This window comes from Charadrius vociferus, unplaced genomic scaffold (genome assembly GCF_000708025.1).
Source record: "Charadrius vociferus isolate BGI_N301 unplaced genomic scaffold, ASM70802v2 scaffold2, whole genome shotgun sequence".
In the NCBI taxonomy this organism is placed as follows: Eukaryota; Metazoa; Chordata; class Aves; order Charadriiformes; family Charadriidae; genus Charadrius; species Charadrius vociferus.
Genome location: NW_009647595.1, coordinates 7,232,306 through 7,249,811, shown reverse-complemented (window position 1 = coordinate 7,249,811; position 17,506 = coordinate 7,232,306). Strand labels below are relative to the sequence as shown.

At 38.7% G+C, this 17,506-nt stretch overlaps 1 protein-coding gene across 1 annotated transcript in view; it reads left to right on the top strand.

Moving 5' to 3' along the window:
• The window catches only part of ADCY8 (adenylate cyclase 8 (brain)), a gene marked incomplete at its 5' end in the record, with an annotated part of 130,876 nt that overhangs the window by 60,010 nt on the left and 53,360 nt on the right, over nucleotides 1–17,506 (top strand). The window contains 2 exons of the mRNA XM_009881017.1: nucleotides 5,043–5,170; nucleotides 16,255–16,413. Of these exons, the coding sequence (XP_009879319.1) occupies nucleotides 5,043–5,170; nucleotides 16,255–16,413 (287 nt within the window). The remainder of the gene's footprint in view (nucleotides 1–5,042; nucleotides 5,171–16,254; nucleotides 16,414–17,506) is intronic.

Below are 17,506 nucleotides of genomic sequence, written 5' to 3'. Positions count from 1 at the left end.
CTATAGGCTAGTCTCCAAAAGAAAGCAGTCCTTACATGATCTGTTAAACTACATTAAAAGAATTTAATATAGGGCTATATTTCAGTATTCCTTGGTTCAGGCAGAGGATGTGCACGACACATTTTCCCTTTATGTATATAAAAAATAAAAACAGTCCTGGTAACTGTGACCCAAACCTGCTCCTCCTTTCTGCCTGGACCACCAGACTCAAGAACTTCCCTCCATCTGGCTCCGTCAAGGTCCCAGCTCTGCTTTCCAAATAAACAGAGCTGCAATAGGAGGAATTTGGACGGACCTCTCTCTCCAGCTCACCCTAAAACAGCCTGCTGATTAAGAGCTTTGGCCTAGACCCCATTCATGCTGTGAAAGGCCTTTTATCTAGGTTTCCTACACCTTTGGCAAATGCTTCAGGAACTGAGCTATTGTACACAAAGGCCAAGTCCCTGCCTCCTCCCACTCTGGCCACCTTTTAAAAGGAGATTTACGTGTATGGGCTCTTTGTTCTGCAGTTCAGCCTCAGTAATTTCTCATCCATGGTGTTCTAAATTTTTCGCTTGAAATTATAAAAATTGTGTATGTGGACTTTCCCGTGGGCTGTTCGCTAGTCTACGGGATTCCCTTCAAAAGTAGGTGAAGTGATTAATTCACCACAGGCAGAATTGAAAAAGTAGCGCAATTTACAAAACATGACCACTTTTTTCCCCTCGTCAGAAATTTAGCCCAAGGAAACAAGAAATACTAATTACGTTTCTGACTGCGTCTTTCAGTAACTTGATATTTGAGCAACTCATTTCTTCAGCCCTACTTTATACCAATTTGCTTTGCTTCCTTTACAGTCACTAAGGGTGTATTTAATAAGCTTAAACATAAATCATTCACACCTATGAGGTAATTATTTATGGAAAAACTGAGTATTTTCTTTTCCTATGGATTAAGGTGATTTGGAAAATGATTTCTTATCAATTGCCACGGAACTCATCCAGGATTATTATTAATAGCTGAGTGTTTGAGTCTGCTCAATATCCCCAGGTAAAATTTCTACTGATTACAATTGATCTTGGCAGAATCAGGCCCCTTAATCTTTCATTTGTAGCATATGAAAAGCTGCAAATAAGGGGGATAAAAGCCCCTATTTTTGACATGCTAAGAGATTAATTGATACCTTCAGTAAATGCCATTAATGACTGAGTATGGGGAGGGGTGTGAGGCTGATGGGTACTGATGTGAATGTCTGTATATTATCAGCTGTCATTTACATGCCCAAGGACAACTTCTGGAATTGCTTATGGGAAGGGGAAGAGGAATAGAATAAAATAAAGAGATGATCATAAGAGCCACATAACAGTGTAAGGATTTGACACCGTAGTGTGGTATCTGCTGCATAAAAATTCCTGTATTACCATTTTCTCGTATTTAAATAATTTACTCATTTTACAATTTATTCATACATGTTTATAATTTTCATTCATTTTCATTTAATATCAATTTGCAACTCTTAGATACCATTGTGGTGAGATAGTTTTAGGAAGCCAGCTTGAGCTTCAGAGTGTGAGGAAAGTCTTGAATGCTATTATCATAATTTTATACCACTGAAAAGTAGGTAAGCCCTTACAAAACTCATTCTCCTTTTTACAGCTATGGCTACCCACATTAGCCATGAATCTAACCTTAATATACTTATACAACCAGTCTGACAAAGCATCTAGTCTAAACTGTAGATGTGATTAAACTACAGAGTTATCAGAGGGAATCTCAGGAGACCACGCAGCCTCCTCTGCCAAAGGCAGATACCATTAGCCCTCTGTCCTTCCTGGCAGTTGTTGAATTATCTTCTTCTAGCTGAAACGTTTCCAGTGATAAAAAAATCCACAGTTTACTTTTAAAATAGGTATGAAGGGAATAATAAGGGAAGAATAAAAGGGTAAGGACAATATAGTCGAACTGTAACACAGTTCATGTTTAACAGTCATAATGATTTGACTAACAGGAACACTAAGGAAGACAAGGAGTCATTTAAGTGCTCCTTGTGGCTTCTTGTGCCAATAGAGACACCCTGCCTGGCTCTTGCACCACTCCAGAGGGACATACGTCTTACATCATGTCGGATAGTCCTGCGTGGATGCCTCAGATACCGAGGGGTCTTGCCGGTGCTTATGCGTAGACATCTGAACTGAAGCCAGCCAACTGCTGTATCTGCGAGCTGAATCCATCCCTAGGCTTCCCTGTCTGCATTCCCTGGCTCTCCTTTGGCTGTAATGGCAGCCTCAACTGCTGCTGACATATGGGCACCTATATATAGTCACCTCCATTTGGATGTCTCACTCCTTAGATGACTTCCTGTGCTTTGGCAAATGAATGTAGAGGTGACATATCATGACAAGAAAAATCATACATTTGTGTGCAGCTGAACGGATTTCCTGTGCATTTCCACACATGCACTCACATTTGCATACATCAAAGCCTCATTAACAGGTCTTGTTATGCATTAAGATTCTTCTTTCTTATTCTTATAAAAAGTGCATCTTTTTGAAATGGTCTGCCTTGTTCTGATTTTCAGCAAATGAGGAGACATGCAGCCAGGTGACAGAGGCCTCATCTGTCTTTAATGGAATCAGTACTTCAGCCAGTTTAAATGAGTCATTAAGAACCAAACAGATGAGGTTTTCTCCTGTTGCAGACTATGTTCTCTAACTGTGCTGAATTAGATGCTCACCTAATAGGGGTTTCCAACATCGTCAGACAGGCAGGTACTACAGGTGCAAGACTGCATGATAAATGTTGCCTGTAAAAATGCAATTATAATACTAAAATACTACTTGAGACTTGCCTGTCTTTCTTGCTTTCTCTCTTTCTTTCCTGGAAATTGGCTATTTTTCCCTTTTTTTTTTTCTATATTATACTATGAATGTATCAGTTATAATGTATTTGTAATGGGTCTGAATGCACTTAAGTGCTGCTTTTTGCTTTAATCCACCTTAGTCAAACCGATATGATGTTATGAATGTTCCTTGTACTTTGGAGATGTAAAAGCAAATGGCAATTGGAATAGGAATCGATTGAATGGCACTGTTAGAAAAGCCAAAGAAGTTTAGCATTTAGTTTTGTAACATCTTTATCTCTTCGCATTTTATCTAACCAGGGAACACAGAGAGAAGCTTAAGGAAGCCCACTAACAGTTTAACATGCACTGATTTATGCCATTGAGTCCTTGCTACTTGTTGGTTAAGTTTAATGTTTCCTGGTTTCACTCTCTAGAAAAAAAAATGGGTGGAAAGTGCGGTAAAATCAAATCTCTAATTCTTTCCATTGAGGAGGAAAGATGAAAAAAATGAATGTTTTTATGGGTTCCAGGATGTGCGATTTGAGTTGCAACCATACAAAAAATACCCAGTGTTCACTCGTGTGGGTCTGCAGAGGGTTTGAAGAGAAGGGGACAAGGAAAGGGGAGAGTTACAGATGAATTTTGACCTTTTAGAAATCTGACTTTAGTCTTGAATTTCCTTGTGAAACTTGGGCAGCGAGGCATTGCACTCTGAGAGCCAGCAATGGTATTAGCTGGGGACTTAGACAAAGCTTCAAACACAGTCAGCTCCAACTGATGGCTTAAGGAGATTTCAGGGTGAATCAGCTTACTTTGGCTCTGTGCCCAGAGCAGCTTTTACCCTTGCTGGCATGCTTAAAGCTTCAGCTGACTTCTGCAAAGGCTTTGGATGCAAGTGTGTAGGCTCCTTTTGCCACTCTAGGATTTGTAGACTTGTGTGAAGTTGACTACAAAGCTTCATTCTTCCTAGGCAAAATCTCGAATAACAATCTGGAGTCCCGTGCATTTGGCCAGTGCTCAATTCCTGAGGCGCAGTCAGTGTTCACATTTCCTCCTACATACTACTTAAAGTTCTCTGTTCCCCAGGGGGTTTAGTGTATCCCTTCTCCTTTAATTAGGGAAACCTCCACCACAGGTTTCCAGAGAGAAAGAGAAGAAAAAAGACGAAATAAATACCATAGGCCATTTTTACTATCATCTAATGAACTGGTTTTACAAATCATTATCCTGTTCCCCAGTAATGACTAGTCTTCATTTTAATGTTCTGTCATTGGAACCTTTACTGATAGAGTGCTAATACTGCACTTATAATTTCAATTATTCTCCATCATAAAAATGCTTCCCTGACTCAACCTGTAACTTCTGCCCCGAGACACTTGCAGCTCTGTCCTCAAATTATCATGGTCTCTGTTCCTGTGCATTGATTGTCTCCTGTGAGTGCCAAGCCAGCAGAATACATTCAACAAGTTTACAGCTGATCTTGGGCTCATTTCTTTTGCTTGTCTGGGAACTGCAAAAGAATTGGGTATTTCTGCTCACTAGAAAAGAATCTTCTAAAATAATGATCCAATCACACAGTAATATGCTGTTTCATTCAATAAGGATACTGCTAATAGGTATTTAGGAAATAAAATTCAGTATTTGTTTCTAGGGTAAAGGATATCTGGCTGGATGCCAAATAAACATAATTTCACTACGAGGCTAATGAAAGATACCTTCTTTGATATCCTTATCATGCAGATACTTGATCAACTCCTATAGCTGTTGGGAATGCTTGAGGGTGACAGTGGAAACTTTAGGTGAGAAGGGATTATCGGTGGCAGGAAAGAGGTTTTTCATTTATTTCCAGTGTAAAAAAGGGGCAGAAAGGATGCCCTGGAGGAATATAGTCTAAAATGGGTTATTCATTATCTCAGCTGGCATTTCTGAATTCTTGGCCTAGCTTCCAGACTGACTCTGATGAAACCTTTCTCACCATCAGCAAGGACATCTCTGATTAGCGTAACACAAAAATCACTATATCCATTTTTACTAAAAATGTAAAGGTACTTGATTTCAAAAGTGAAATAAATCACGATTGTACTAATCACAAGCAGGAAACATCCAGCAACAAGTTTTTAATTACTTTTTTCAGTATTTTTCAACTACTTTCACATTCATCTTAAAATTATGAAACCATAACTACAGATCTTTTCTTTCTCTTTGGTACGTTTACATATAGGAACACCATTGTCTCAGAATAAAGATCCTGGGAGACTGTTACTACTGCGTGTCGGGACTCCCAGAACCTCGCCAGGACCATGCACACTGCTGTGTTGAAATGGGACTCAGCATGATCAAAACTATCAGGTAATGCTTTTTTTTTCCTTCGTCTTCTTCTTGTTTCATTGTTTCTGACAGTATCCTGAACTTCTTATCTGAGAATGCTATTACTAGACAAGTAATTCCTATAATGGTTCAGACACTGCAGGATTATCACTGTGAAAAGGGCAGGACTTTTTCAATCCATGTAATGCGTGGGAAGAGATACTAAATTAACCTGTGCTGTTTCAGAGCGTGTAACACGATAGCTGTGTGTGCAATACGAGTGATAGTTTTCACAGATCTTAACAGTTCTCACTTTGTACTGTTGTCATTTTTAAGAGGAGGTTGATGAGGAGGAGACTGAATTGCTTCCAATAATCCCTTTAATAAAATAAAGCAATGATATAAACCCTAAATATACAGCTGTGGCAATACTTTATCTTGGAATTTAGCTCATAGACAAACTCATAATCACTGAGATTTGCCAGAAGAGCAAATTTTACTTGTTAAATCAGGTTGGTGCTTAAATCCACAAGGGCTGGATGTGTTTTAATTAAGGGATGTGTTCCCATCATGTCAATATAATTGTGTTGTTGATTATTGTATTTTGATGCAATCAGGATTAATAATAACAGTGGTTCAGCTGTCCATGTATAGAGCTTGTCCAATGACTTACTGTGACAGTGGCCAACATCTAATGCTCCAAAAGAGGTTTTCTCCATCTTTTTTGTCCTCTATATGAATGTTGCTCAGTTCCCCTTCTCCGCATACTTCTTCTGTTGCTCTCTTCCCTAAAACAGTGTTGCCTAACCCGAGCACTCTCCTCTTTCCATGGATGTTTTGCTGCCCAATCTCTGTCTGCTTTTTTTCCAGACTGCTTTCCTCCTTTAATCTGAGTGTGTCTCATTACGTATATCAGACTGTTAATGCGTACTGCAGCTACATTACTGAGATCTTAATAGAGAAAGAATTTGACAAAAATTAATTAATGGAAAATGTAACTGAATAATGATTATGCAACAATGATCTCTAAGAAGATTGGATTCAATTATCACAGACTAAATGTTGCACAAAGTAATCAATATTTTGCTTCTGAAATCCCCAAGCTGAAAGTGAAACACGAATTAGAGAACATACACAGATGAAAAAAGCTACCAGCATTGTAAAAAATTCTTGGAGACACACAGCAAATCATTTGCATTTGCTTGGTAATACCATCTGCAGCAAACCCATTGTAAGTCATTTTTCTTCTAACATAGTAAATTTCTCCAAATCTCCTTACACGTGCGGAAATCTTTAACACCCTGGTGCCCTTTTATGAACCAGGTCTCAAAGGCAGTAATCCAGTGGAAATAGTACTGTAGTTTTAGTATTTTAAATGATGGTTATATTCAGTGGGAGCTGAGAAACCAAAGTCCATTAGATCTTTGATCATCCCAGGGTAAGTCAGTTCTGATGGCCTCCAGGTTATTTGGTATTCTCAGTATCTGAATTTCTGGCCATTCAATAAGCATGATTTTTTTCCCCAGGCTTTTCTGTTCAGAGTATAGTAGCCTTATGTTACTTATCTTAATGTGTGCTCATATAGTTTACAGGGAGGGCCAATCCTTCCATGGGATATTACAAATACTTCAGTCCACATTTATGAGAGAATTTGGAGTTATCATCTACAGTCTATTAATTAGAACTTAAATGAGTAGACATCTCTCAAGTTAAAATGAAAAAAAAAAAAACACCTTCGTTAGAAAACTGAATTTCTACACTATTGGTCACTGCAGGATTTGATCAGATCCAAAACCTGCTAGAAATGTCATTCTTATGATTATAAAATGCTTTATCTTCATCTGAAGATTTCACAGACTAAATATTTTGTCTGTCCAAAATAATCGTGAGATGATCCGAGATAGGAGAAACCATCATTCAGGGTTCACAATTTCATTGAAATTATATAGATGAACTGAAAGCCTTCTTGCAAATCAGAGGATGTTTACAGGGAATTTCTAAAAATTTCACTACTTATAAAGCTTACATGAAGAGTTATTTCTTCTCCCTCTTGCAGAGCTACATCTTCGCTTTTAAATCTTAGCTATATTTTAGGTCAAGCACTTATCCTAGCTTAAGAATTAGACATTAAAACAAAATCCAGTATTTATGCTACAACATCCCACCTATAATTAGGATTTAGGCATCTAGATCATGGAGAGCAATCCAGGTAGTTTAAGAATTCCTGATTCTTGTACCACTTTATATTCTTTACACAATTAACGTAGAAGGAAGCTTTAAATTAGGCAGACCAGATTTTCCCCTGCAGGTCCTCCAGGATTCCTATTCTCTCCATCGACAACAGGTAGTTGGTATCATTGCAAGGATGGGTGCCAACACTTCTGGTGAAGCATTGCCCAAAAATCCACCTTCTCAGGGTACCATTACTGAATTTTCCTTCTAGTCTTCTTGATGATTTGAACAAGAATTTCAAATCTCTTCATTACAAAACATGTAAAATAAATCTACATGGACAGATTGACTCACAAGGGACCTCTGAGTGTTTTAGCACAGCTCATATCCATACAGCTAAAGTGTTAATTTATTATTAATTGAGACTCAATTATTAATTGAGACTCAAAAACTTGATCGTAAGCTCATATACCAAGGATCTAGACGTGAGTCTTGCTGCTCCACTTCTCTCTTTGCAGATGTAAAGAACTGCTCAGAATGCAGCAAAACAATCCAAGACCATTATTTTCTCTGTAATGATTTTTTGTATTACTGTGTCGTGTTACAAATCTTATAAAAGAAAAGCTATTGATGTTATTTTACTCTGTCTTCTTGTACTTTGCCCCTATAACCATTGAGTACAATTGAAATACAACTTTCAGCCACAGGAAGGCTCCATGAATTCTGGTATTTACTCTAAAGCATGAAAGCTTTGCCCCATCACATTTATGCATGAGCAAGAATCCTAACTCTGTCTTGCAAAACCCAACCTCCTGTACTCAGTTTTTAGCTGCAGTTGGAAATGCAAAGTAAAATAAAGAGAACAAACTCTTCACACGGGTTCATTTATTCAGCTGGTTCTTATATCTTTTCACATGCAGCATAACTCTTCCTGTATTTAACTTTACTCTATTAATGTCTGTCTCTACTGAGAATTGATAGAAATGAGATACTAGTGGAATGTTTAGTCATCAGATGATAATGTTTCATTTTAACAGTTATCACCCAAGCTTAATGGGTGTTAGAGATAACAGTCAGAGAAACTAAATCTGCAACTGCTCTTACCTACAAAAAAAGAGCAGCCATCTTATCTTTATGTCTTTATGGGGAGGGAAACATTTGTAAGAAGAAATCTGTCATCAGCGTTTCCATTGTGTGTTAGTGAAACTCCAAAGCTGTGCTGGCGTGCCGGATAGATGGGATTGTAGATGGGATATGTGATAAAATTCAAGATGGTGATATCTATTTACCGGTAGTCAAATATGGAACATAAGCTTAAGACGTAGCAATAAAATGAGGTCAGATTTCATGAGACAATCACTTCCTTAAATATATTAAAATAGATAAGAGAAAGATACAGAACATAAAATAAAAGTAATACTGAACTGAGATAATTTCTAAATATCGCCTTATGCTCCAGACAGAGATTAGCATGCTTGTTCATTGGGGTTGTGCTTTGAGGAGAGGAATAGCTACGTAAAGCATAGTGAGGAAAGGTCAGAGGGAGAGGGAGTTACAGGAGAAAGGAGAGGAAGCATGAAAGGAAGTGGAAGCAAAGGAAGAACTGTGAAGAGAGGTGAAGGAAATAATCTTAAAGGAGAGGAGAGAGTACTTCCGAAGTGGAAATTCTACCAGCATAGTCTGTCAATGTCAAGACTGAGATGAGAATAATGAATCTTGGTGTGGTGGCCTCATTTTAAAACGCTTGTTAAATGTTTTTATAAGGGTACAGGGAAAAGTCACAAAAATAATTGGTGAAGCAGAAGTGCCTTTAAAATAATAGAATTGAGAAGCTTGATCTGTTTAGCTGAGAGAAAAAAAAGGACTGAGGATTTGTTTGGTAGAAGCACATAAAACATTTTACGGGCAGAAAACATTAGATTTAAAAATGGGCAATGGTATCACCAAGAGAAGAGTTGGCTTTTCTGTCCCCCAGTGTTTTCAAAACAAAACTGAATTTCTTACCGCAGTAAATGCTTCCATCAGGCACAAGTTACTGGAATACGAACAAGCATGAGTGGGTAAGATGTACCAGCCTGTGTGTCACAGGGTATCAAGATAGACAACGTAACTGTCCTTTCTGCTCTTCAGCTTTGGACACCGTGGCAGCCTAAGTGGCAGGGGCTTCCTTCAGGGGTTAAAGACTGCTGCTTTCACCACCACCTTCCCTCTGTTTATTCCTAAAATCCCTGTTATTAGGAAGAGAGTGGGGAGGGACACTGTGGGAGGCCCAGCTCCTCAAAGACTCACTCACACGGTTTAACAATGGAAATCCCACAACAATCCACATAATGGTGGAAACTGCGACAAACATATTTGTTTGGTAAGTCAAGGAGTTCTGAGTGATTTCATCTCTTGGATTATTTCCCACTAAAATACCATCTGAAAGAGTAACCATTATGACAGCAAAAATAGTCCCAGCATACAATGTGAGCTAAACTCCAGAGATTAGATAACAGCTTGTCTTCATTTAAAGTCTGTAATTAACTACTAATATTAACAACAGTTCATGAGAGAGGAAAAAAAAAAGAAAACCAAACACAAAAAGCCCCAAACAAAACAAAACAAAAACTGAAACCAAACCCCATAACACCATGACTATTTTAGATGATGTCAGAGACTGCCCTGGCAGGTTTCCTGCCTTTTGCAGGAAAAATTGCTTTTAACATCATGTGTCAAGTATTGAAAAAAAAATATCATGAAGTGATCAATGCTTGTTAAAGAGGTTACTTAGGCAGTGAAACAGCCAGGAGTTGATTTCATATTCCACGATTAATAAATCATTAATTAATTATTTAGTTATATAATAATATAAGTGATCCAGTCCTGGATTCCCCCCACAGACTATTTCCTGTACAATGTACAAGGCTCAGCCTATGTTGCAATGAGCCCTGATTCACAGGAGACAGAATAATGTTTCACAAAATCCAAACCTATTACTTACCTTCATTTGTGTATGGTGGTAGAAAGGGGCTTTGCAACGTATCCACAAGTTCAGCCAGCACTTTTCACGCAGGCTGCAGAGTGAATAGGTTTCACACTGGTACTTGATCACATTGTCACCTCCACGTGTCCATTTCAGCCACTCACTGTGAATGAACAGAGCATCAGGACAGTATATCTTTCCCTGTTTTCTGTTGGGGGACTCTATGAATTGAACTGGGTAGAGATTAATGGGTATGTGTACCTCTGAGAACTCTTTTCTTTGAATCTGTCACCAAATACAATCAAAGCTATATTGGCAAGATGGCATAGAAGTGTATTTATTTATATAGCTTTTTATAACATAGCTTTCAAATGAAAGAGCAGACTTCTAGTCTGCTAGTCTTCTATATTGCTTCTAGTCCCTTGTGCTGTATTAGTTTCCTGCCTCTCGGAGCAGACAGAAAAAAGAAACAGGAACACAGCAGTGGTTTAATTCTGTCCATGTTACTATAGTATCCGTCTGAAATCAGGGCAAGTCAGTTATGTTAATGATAAGTCTGGTGATATGAAACTTCTCAGGATAATAGTTTCTGCTGACATTGGAATCCAGCTCCAATTCCAAGGTAAATTCACCCTGGAGCTATTTTAAACTGACTTCTTGGGATTATATCTACCTTAAATTGTAAATTCAATGCTGTGTGAAGTCCATCTACAAAGTGTTATTTCCTGTGAGTCATAGTACCTTAGCTGTATTCTTTGAACTGCTCAGCAGTTTAGTGCACCCTGTTACTTAGCTTTTTAAAAATAATGGGTGGCTCATTCACAAGTATGACACAGTTCCCAGAATCTCACCAAAAAGAGCACTTGCCTCAGTTCACCTACTATCCTCTCATGTACGCAACAAAAAGCATTTCAGTTCATTTAGGAAAATTCCACAAATCTGTTGAGTCCAACCCAAAAGCTTTCTATGTAATTGAATCTTATGATCATAGAACAGTTCATGTTGGGGGCGGCAGGGGGGGGAGGGTGGTGGTGGCATCAGGAGATCACCAGTCTGACCTTCTGTTCAAAGCAGGGTCAGCTATGACCCTTATTTACTTCAAACAGAATACACAGATTCTCCAATTACATCTGCATGAGGATGATAGTGGCTATGTTTTGATAGGTAAATTAAACAGCCCCAGGGAATGTCAGCTGTCACCAAAAAAAAAGTGGCACAGACTGGCCAACTCCATTATTCTCAACTCTTTTTGCCTCCAAAACCAGGCAGTTGCATCCAAACTGCCTACTGTAATGGTCTTTGACACACATGAACTCCTGAACCTGGGAAAAGGTTGAGAGCGAGCTAGTAGGCCGGGGAGGGGAAAAGCAAACAAAAAGCCAACATTCTGGGGCTGTTTTAAGAATCTCAAAGCATAGACAGAACCTTGCACAGTTAAACTGGTCAGCACAGATGTAGCCAGTGTGTCACTGTCTGGACCTGCAAGGTGTGAATTCCAGGGCATTCAGATTTTTGGCTACCACAGGACAGGTTGAAAAGCAGATTTCTGACTTTTGGCTCACCTTCTACATGCAAATAGGAAGCCTCTGATTAGCAGCACAAAAATCAAATACCCATCAAAGAATGGCGGCCAGAAGGAAAGGCCAAGATTCAATTAAAATCAATGAAATTTTTATCACTGACTTGACTGAAATGAGATACGGCATGAATAGCATCAGTCACAGTTGCCTCATCCTGGATAAGATATCAGACAGCTTGTGAGGTAAACAGGGCTGCTTTATAGATCATCAATAATGCAGTCTCATGCACACACTTTGTCAAAGCATTTGCAGAGAGCCTGTAAAACAGTTGAAGCAAATACATTTTTTTAATTAGAAGTTTCACTGACAGTTGAATAGATTTAAGAGGCAGAAGAACTAAAAGATGTGGAACACCTGAGCTTATGCAAAATGAACACTTCATTTTTTCAGTATTTAGTACATACTATTATTTATGAGAAGTTTTTTTCTGAATAAAGGAGAACTACGCCCATTGGTGAAGATGATCCAGTGCTTCTTATTTCAAAATTTTTACTGCTTTTAACCTATAGCACTATATAAACAAGACTTCTTAAAGTATGTGGTAGTCTGGCTATTAGGGAGATTGATATGACCATGGTGAAGTTTCCTTCTCTACATAATTCAGAAATCTATTTCACTCCACATCACTCCAAATTTTAAAGAAAAAGAATAATTCCATGACTTTTTATATACTAATAAATCACCTCACTTTGAAACTGCAACTGTTTATTCTGTATTCAATTTAGAACCTTATAACAAAAGTTTAGTGAAAACTGATGTCTCCACAAACAGGTTCTCAACCACTCTGCTCTCAGTCTTGTGTTGTAAATAATAAAAAAAAATGGGAGCAAGACAAGATCGCTGTTCTGCTTTTATTCTTGTTCTGGACAGGGTCTGTTTAAATATACCTCAGACTGCCTGTGGCTCGATTCAAACAGGTCCCCTCCTGCAATTAGTTTCCTACCTATCAACATAAAAGCACATTGCTGTGAAGGGCGAGTAAGACGAGGATGTGAAGACGGGGGCCCTGCAGGTGCACCAGCACTGCAGCAGACAGAAAAAACAGAACAGCCTTCAGTCAAAGGATGTGGGCAGGTAACCAAATCCACACTGACTGCAGATTAATAGCTGAGATCAAATATCACCTGAGCAGCACACAGGAATAAGTTGCTGGGAGGTTGTGAAAGACACCAGATGAGGCAAGTGGGATAGGACCTTGATTAGGGTCTGCAGTGTCATGCAGGAGGTGGGGTGGACAGCACAGCTATGTGAAGTTTTGAACAAATGTAGAAGCCCTAGGTGGCTGATTGAGGGTGACGAAGCCTTCTCAGGCCATTATCAAATTTTTATGGCAAAGGAAATGGTAAAATACGCAATCCTCAGTGAACCCTCTGGAAACAGAGGGATGCATTGCTCAGCTGCACCATTATTTGTACCTGATCTCTCCAATGAGATCTCTGTCTGCTAGTTCCCACATAAGGTACAAATATAAGACTATAATTTATAGTATTTAAAATTAATAGAATAGAATAGTTCAGTTGGAAGGGACCTACAACCATCATCTAGTCCACCTGCCTGACCACTTCAGGGCTGACCAAAAGTTAAAGCATCCTGTTAAGGGCATTGTCCAAATGCCTTTTAAACACTGACAGACTTGGAAGTGTTTAAGGCAGCCTGCTCCAGGGTTTGTCCACCCTCTCAGTAAAGAGATGTTTCCTGATGTCAATTCTAAACCTCCCCTGATGCAGCTTTGAACCATTCCCACATGTCCTATGATTGGATACCAGTGAGAAGAGTTCAGCACCCTCCTCTCTACTTCCCCTCCTCAGGAAGCTGTAGAGAGCAAAGAGGTCACCCTTCAGCATCCTCTTCTCCAAACTAGACAAATCCAGAGTCTTAAGTGGCTAAGGCTGCTCCTCATAGGGCATTCCTTCCAGCCCTGCCACCAGCTTTGTTGCCCTTCTCTGGACGCATTCAAGGACCTTCACATCCTTCTTAAATGGTGGCCCAGAACCACACACAATCCTCAAGGTGAGGCCGCACCAACGCTGAACACAGTGGGATAATCACCTCTTTTGACCGGCTGGGCATGTTGTGTTTTTTGTACCCCGGGATGGGGTTTTTCCCCTCGGCTGCCAGGTGCTGTCAGCCAGCACCCCACATCCCTTTCTGCAGCACTGCTCTCAAGCCTCTCCTCTCCCAATCTATACTTTTGCCTGGCGTTCCTATGTCCCAGGTGCAGAATCCGGCATTTGGTCTTGTTAAATTTCATCCCATTGATAATTGCCCAATTCTAGTATTTGCCCAATGTTGTCCCTATTTATTAGCAAATAAATACTATAGTACTTAAAATCTAAATTGGTCTAATAGCATGTGTATATATATGTAGAGAGAGAGATTGCATAAATATATGTTATTAGACCATTTTATTAAACTTAAAATCTCCTTATTGTGTGCATTTTTCAATGAAAAGATTTTTTTCTCAGTTATTCCTCTGGATCCAATTAGCCTTTTATTTCAAGATAAGAAAATCAGACACAAAATGAGAAGTAATTATCTTAGTCCAAACAAAAGAAAAAGGCAGACTGGGGAAACTATCATGCGGGGAGTTGTGTGATAACTCCTCTGACAGTTATGAGTGTTAGTTTATATATTTTTGTAGCATATCTATAAAAATTCTTCAAAATGCATTACAAATTACAGTGTTCTCATTTCTCTTAGCTGTTCTCACAACATTTAAGGCACTACGTCAGTGTGGAGCGGTTGTTTCCATGTCCCACCTTCCAGAGGCAGGTGTTTGTTTAATTTTGATGTTTCAAGCCCTCTTGCTTGCAAACCAATACAGAATTTGTAGATGAAAACTGTAAACTCTGAGTATCAGAACAAAGATAAATCCCTTCCCAAAGCTTCTTTTTTTATTATGTTATGATTAACTTCTTTCAAATCTCTTTCTTTTAGATATCTGAAATGTGTTAGCTTCCTGATATGATGAACAGATCTTTTGTAGTAGGCAAACAGCTGCACTGGGACATATCATATGCGTGCTTTTCTCCAAGGTTTAGGAATATGCAGGAAAGGGAAATAAAGATGAATTGCTTATTTTCAATTCCTTACATTTTTATATGATTAGTTTATCTTCATTTTGAAACTCATTTCTCCTCCCTCCCCGAACTGAATTGATGCCCCATTGCAAAAATGAAAGGCGAAATATTGAATGCACTGAGCAATTTACCCTTTTCTCCTCTAGATAGGTTCTGTCAAGGTCATGACTGAGGCATCTAAGGCAATGGTAGTTAGCTTCAGAGTTGTGAAACAGAGCTGTTTATTCTTTGCCTGCTCTGTTGTGTGATCTCGCTGTGCTGCTATTGACTTCAGTGACCGTAGAACTGGGACTCTGTAAAGAGAAAAAGCCTTGTTTGTACACCAACAGTAGCGATGCCGTGCTTTTCCTATCATGAGCATGCTATTCAAATATTAATGAACACTAGCTCTAATAGTATTTCTGGTGCAAATAATTGTTGTCACACAAGCAGAACTGGAAAAGTGCTCTCTTTGTCATCCCAGTGGATACACCCCTATTATTTTAGTGGTGAGCTTCGCACGGTGATGTGCTGGAGTGTCTCAATACTGATTTGGAAGAGGCAGTCTTAGGTCTAAGACACTACTAAGGTGCCTGTGGCTATGAACAATATATGTTGTCTTGTATCAGAAGAGGAAGATAGTGTTTTAACAGGGTAAAATTACCTTTATAACCAGTAGACATATTAATTGAAAACAATGCTGGGACAAAGTTCCTTTTTTGAGACTGTTAACAAATATGCCCACATGTGTTTACTTTGGAAGAGGTGAAATGGTCTTTGCCATCACACAGAATGGAAGAAACAGATTTTAGAATCACACCATTATCATAACAGAGCAAATGGCGTTCTCGCCAAATCTACTAAAAATAATTCACCTTTGGACAAAGAGTAACTCTGGAAAATTTCAGTCAATAAAATGACATTTTCGAAAGATTGAAAATTATTCCAAAAAGTACAATAGAATATAAAAGTATATGCATGTTTGATGATAATAGTTTTTATAATGTTATTGAATGCTCTTTTATAATTCCAAGCTAAAGGACTAAATGAGTCCAGACATTTCACTCAGACATCTTTTTCTCTCCCTATCTTTCTCTTTCTGTCTGATAGGAATAATAAGATGTGCCACTGAACCATGCATACAATTAGATGCTTAATGGCAATATGGCTTTTAGAGTCATTTTATCAGTACCTGTACTTTGCTACAGAAAGTTATCTCTTCATTTCACAGACCAAATGCTTCTTCATAACAAAGGACATTGTACCTTTTTCTAAAGAATATGAAAAACTGTGGCATATATTTTCATGAGTCTGGTCTTTTGTTTTGTTTTGTTTTGTTTTGTTTAACAGATACGTTAGATCAAGAACGAAGCATGACATTGACATGAGAATAGGGATACATTCGGGATCGGTTCTGTGTGGAGTGCTGGGCCTGAGAAAGTGGCAGTTTGATGTCTGGTCATGGGACGTGGATATTGCAAACAAACTGGAGTCAGGTGGAATCCCTGGGTAAGGCAACACGTATTTCCCACAGTCAGAAAACATTGCCAACACAGTACACTTAACCTTGCCAACAGATTAACTGTCTTACATTATTTCATCAGCTGTGACCTTTTTTTTTTTTTTTTTTTTGCTATTTTGCGGTTGGCAAGGATTTGTGAGGCTATAGTCAAAAAAGGTTGAAATGGCCAGCTTGCAGAGGCACTGGAAAAGACAACAATATTTCTTACTCTTTGCCAGCTATGGTTTCCTGAAAAAGTGGTTGTATTCAGCCCATACAATACTCAGAGGTAGCCCAAATTTCCCAGTTAGGTGTTGTCTATACTTAAGTTTTTCCAGGCTTCATTCTCTCATCCTTTGCTTTCAAATGCTGTTCTAAGGCACAAGGCTCTAATTTATTTTATTTCATAGTGCACAAAGTGCATAATGCACAAAGAATTGTGTGTTCCTAGGTCGTTATGCTAGCAACAAGGCTTTATGGACAGCAGGCTCTCTAGGAAGTCTTTTAAATAGTTTGATGCTTTAGTAAATGTTTTTGAGACATTTATGTCAACCTGTCTATTATGTAAAATATATGGTTTTGCATTGAGCTGCCTAGTGTTTCTTTGTCCAAGGTAGCTGATTCACCTGGAAGATAGAATGTTATTTCTGCCTGACGTGGTCTATGTCTCACGGTAGTTTGGAAGTTGCAAATCTTAAATTTGAAGCAACAGTGATGGTTGCGGGAATCTTCTGTTCACTTTCCATTATACCTTCCATTGATGAAAGATTTAGCAAAAGATCCCCTACAACAATTCAATTTTTGGCCAAATTTTGGAACATAGAAGCAATTGCAGCGGACACCTCTATGCGGAAAAAGTCTAAGTGATGCTGTCATCTTGAGTGAGAGAGGTTCTAAGTCATTAAATCTGAATCATGTGCTCTAGTCCCTACACACACTTCAAGATCTTTCAGAGCTGTCATGTTCCCAGGAAGTTAGAAAGATATTTGCTTTATATTTTACATGCAAATGCAGGCCCCTTCCACTGTTCCCTAACATAGACCTTTATACTAATATATATTCTTAGAGTCAGCAGTAAATGAAACATTGCATGCTCTGAAA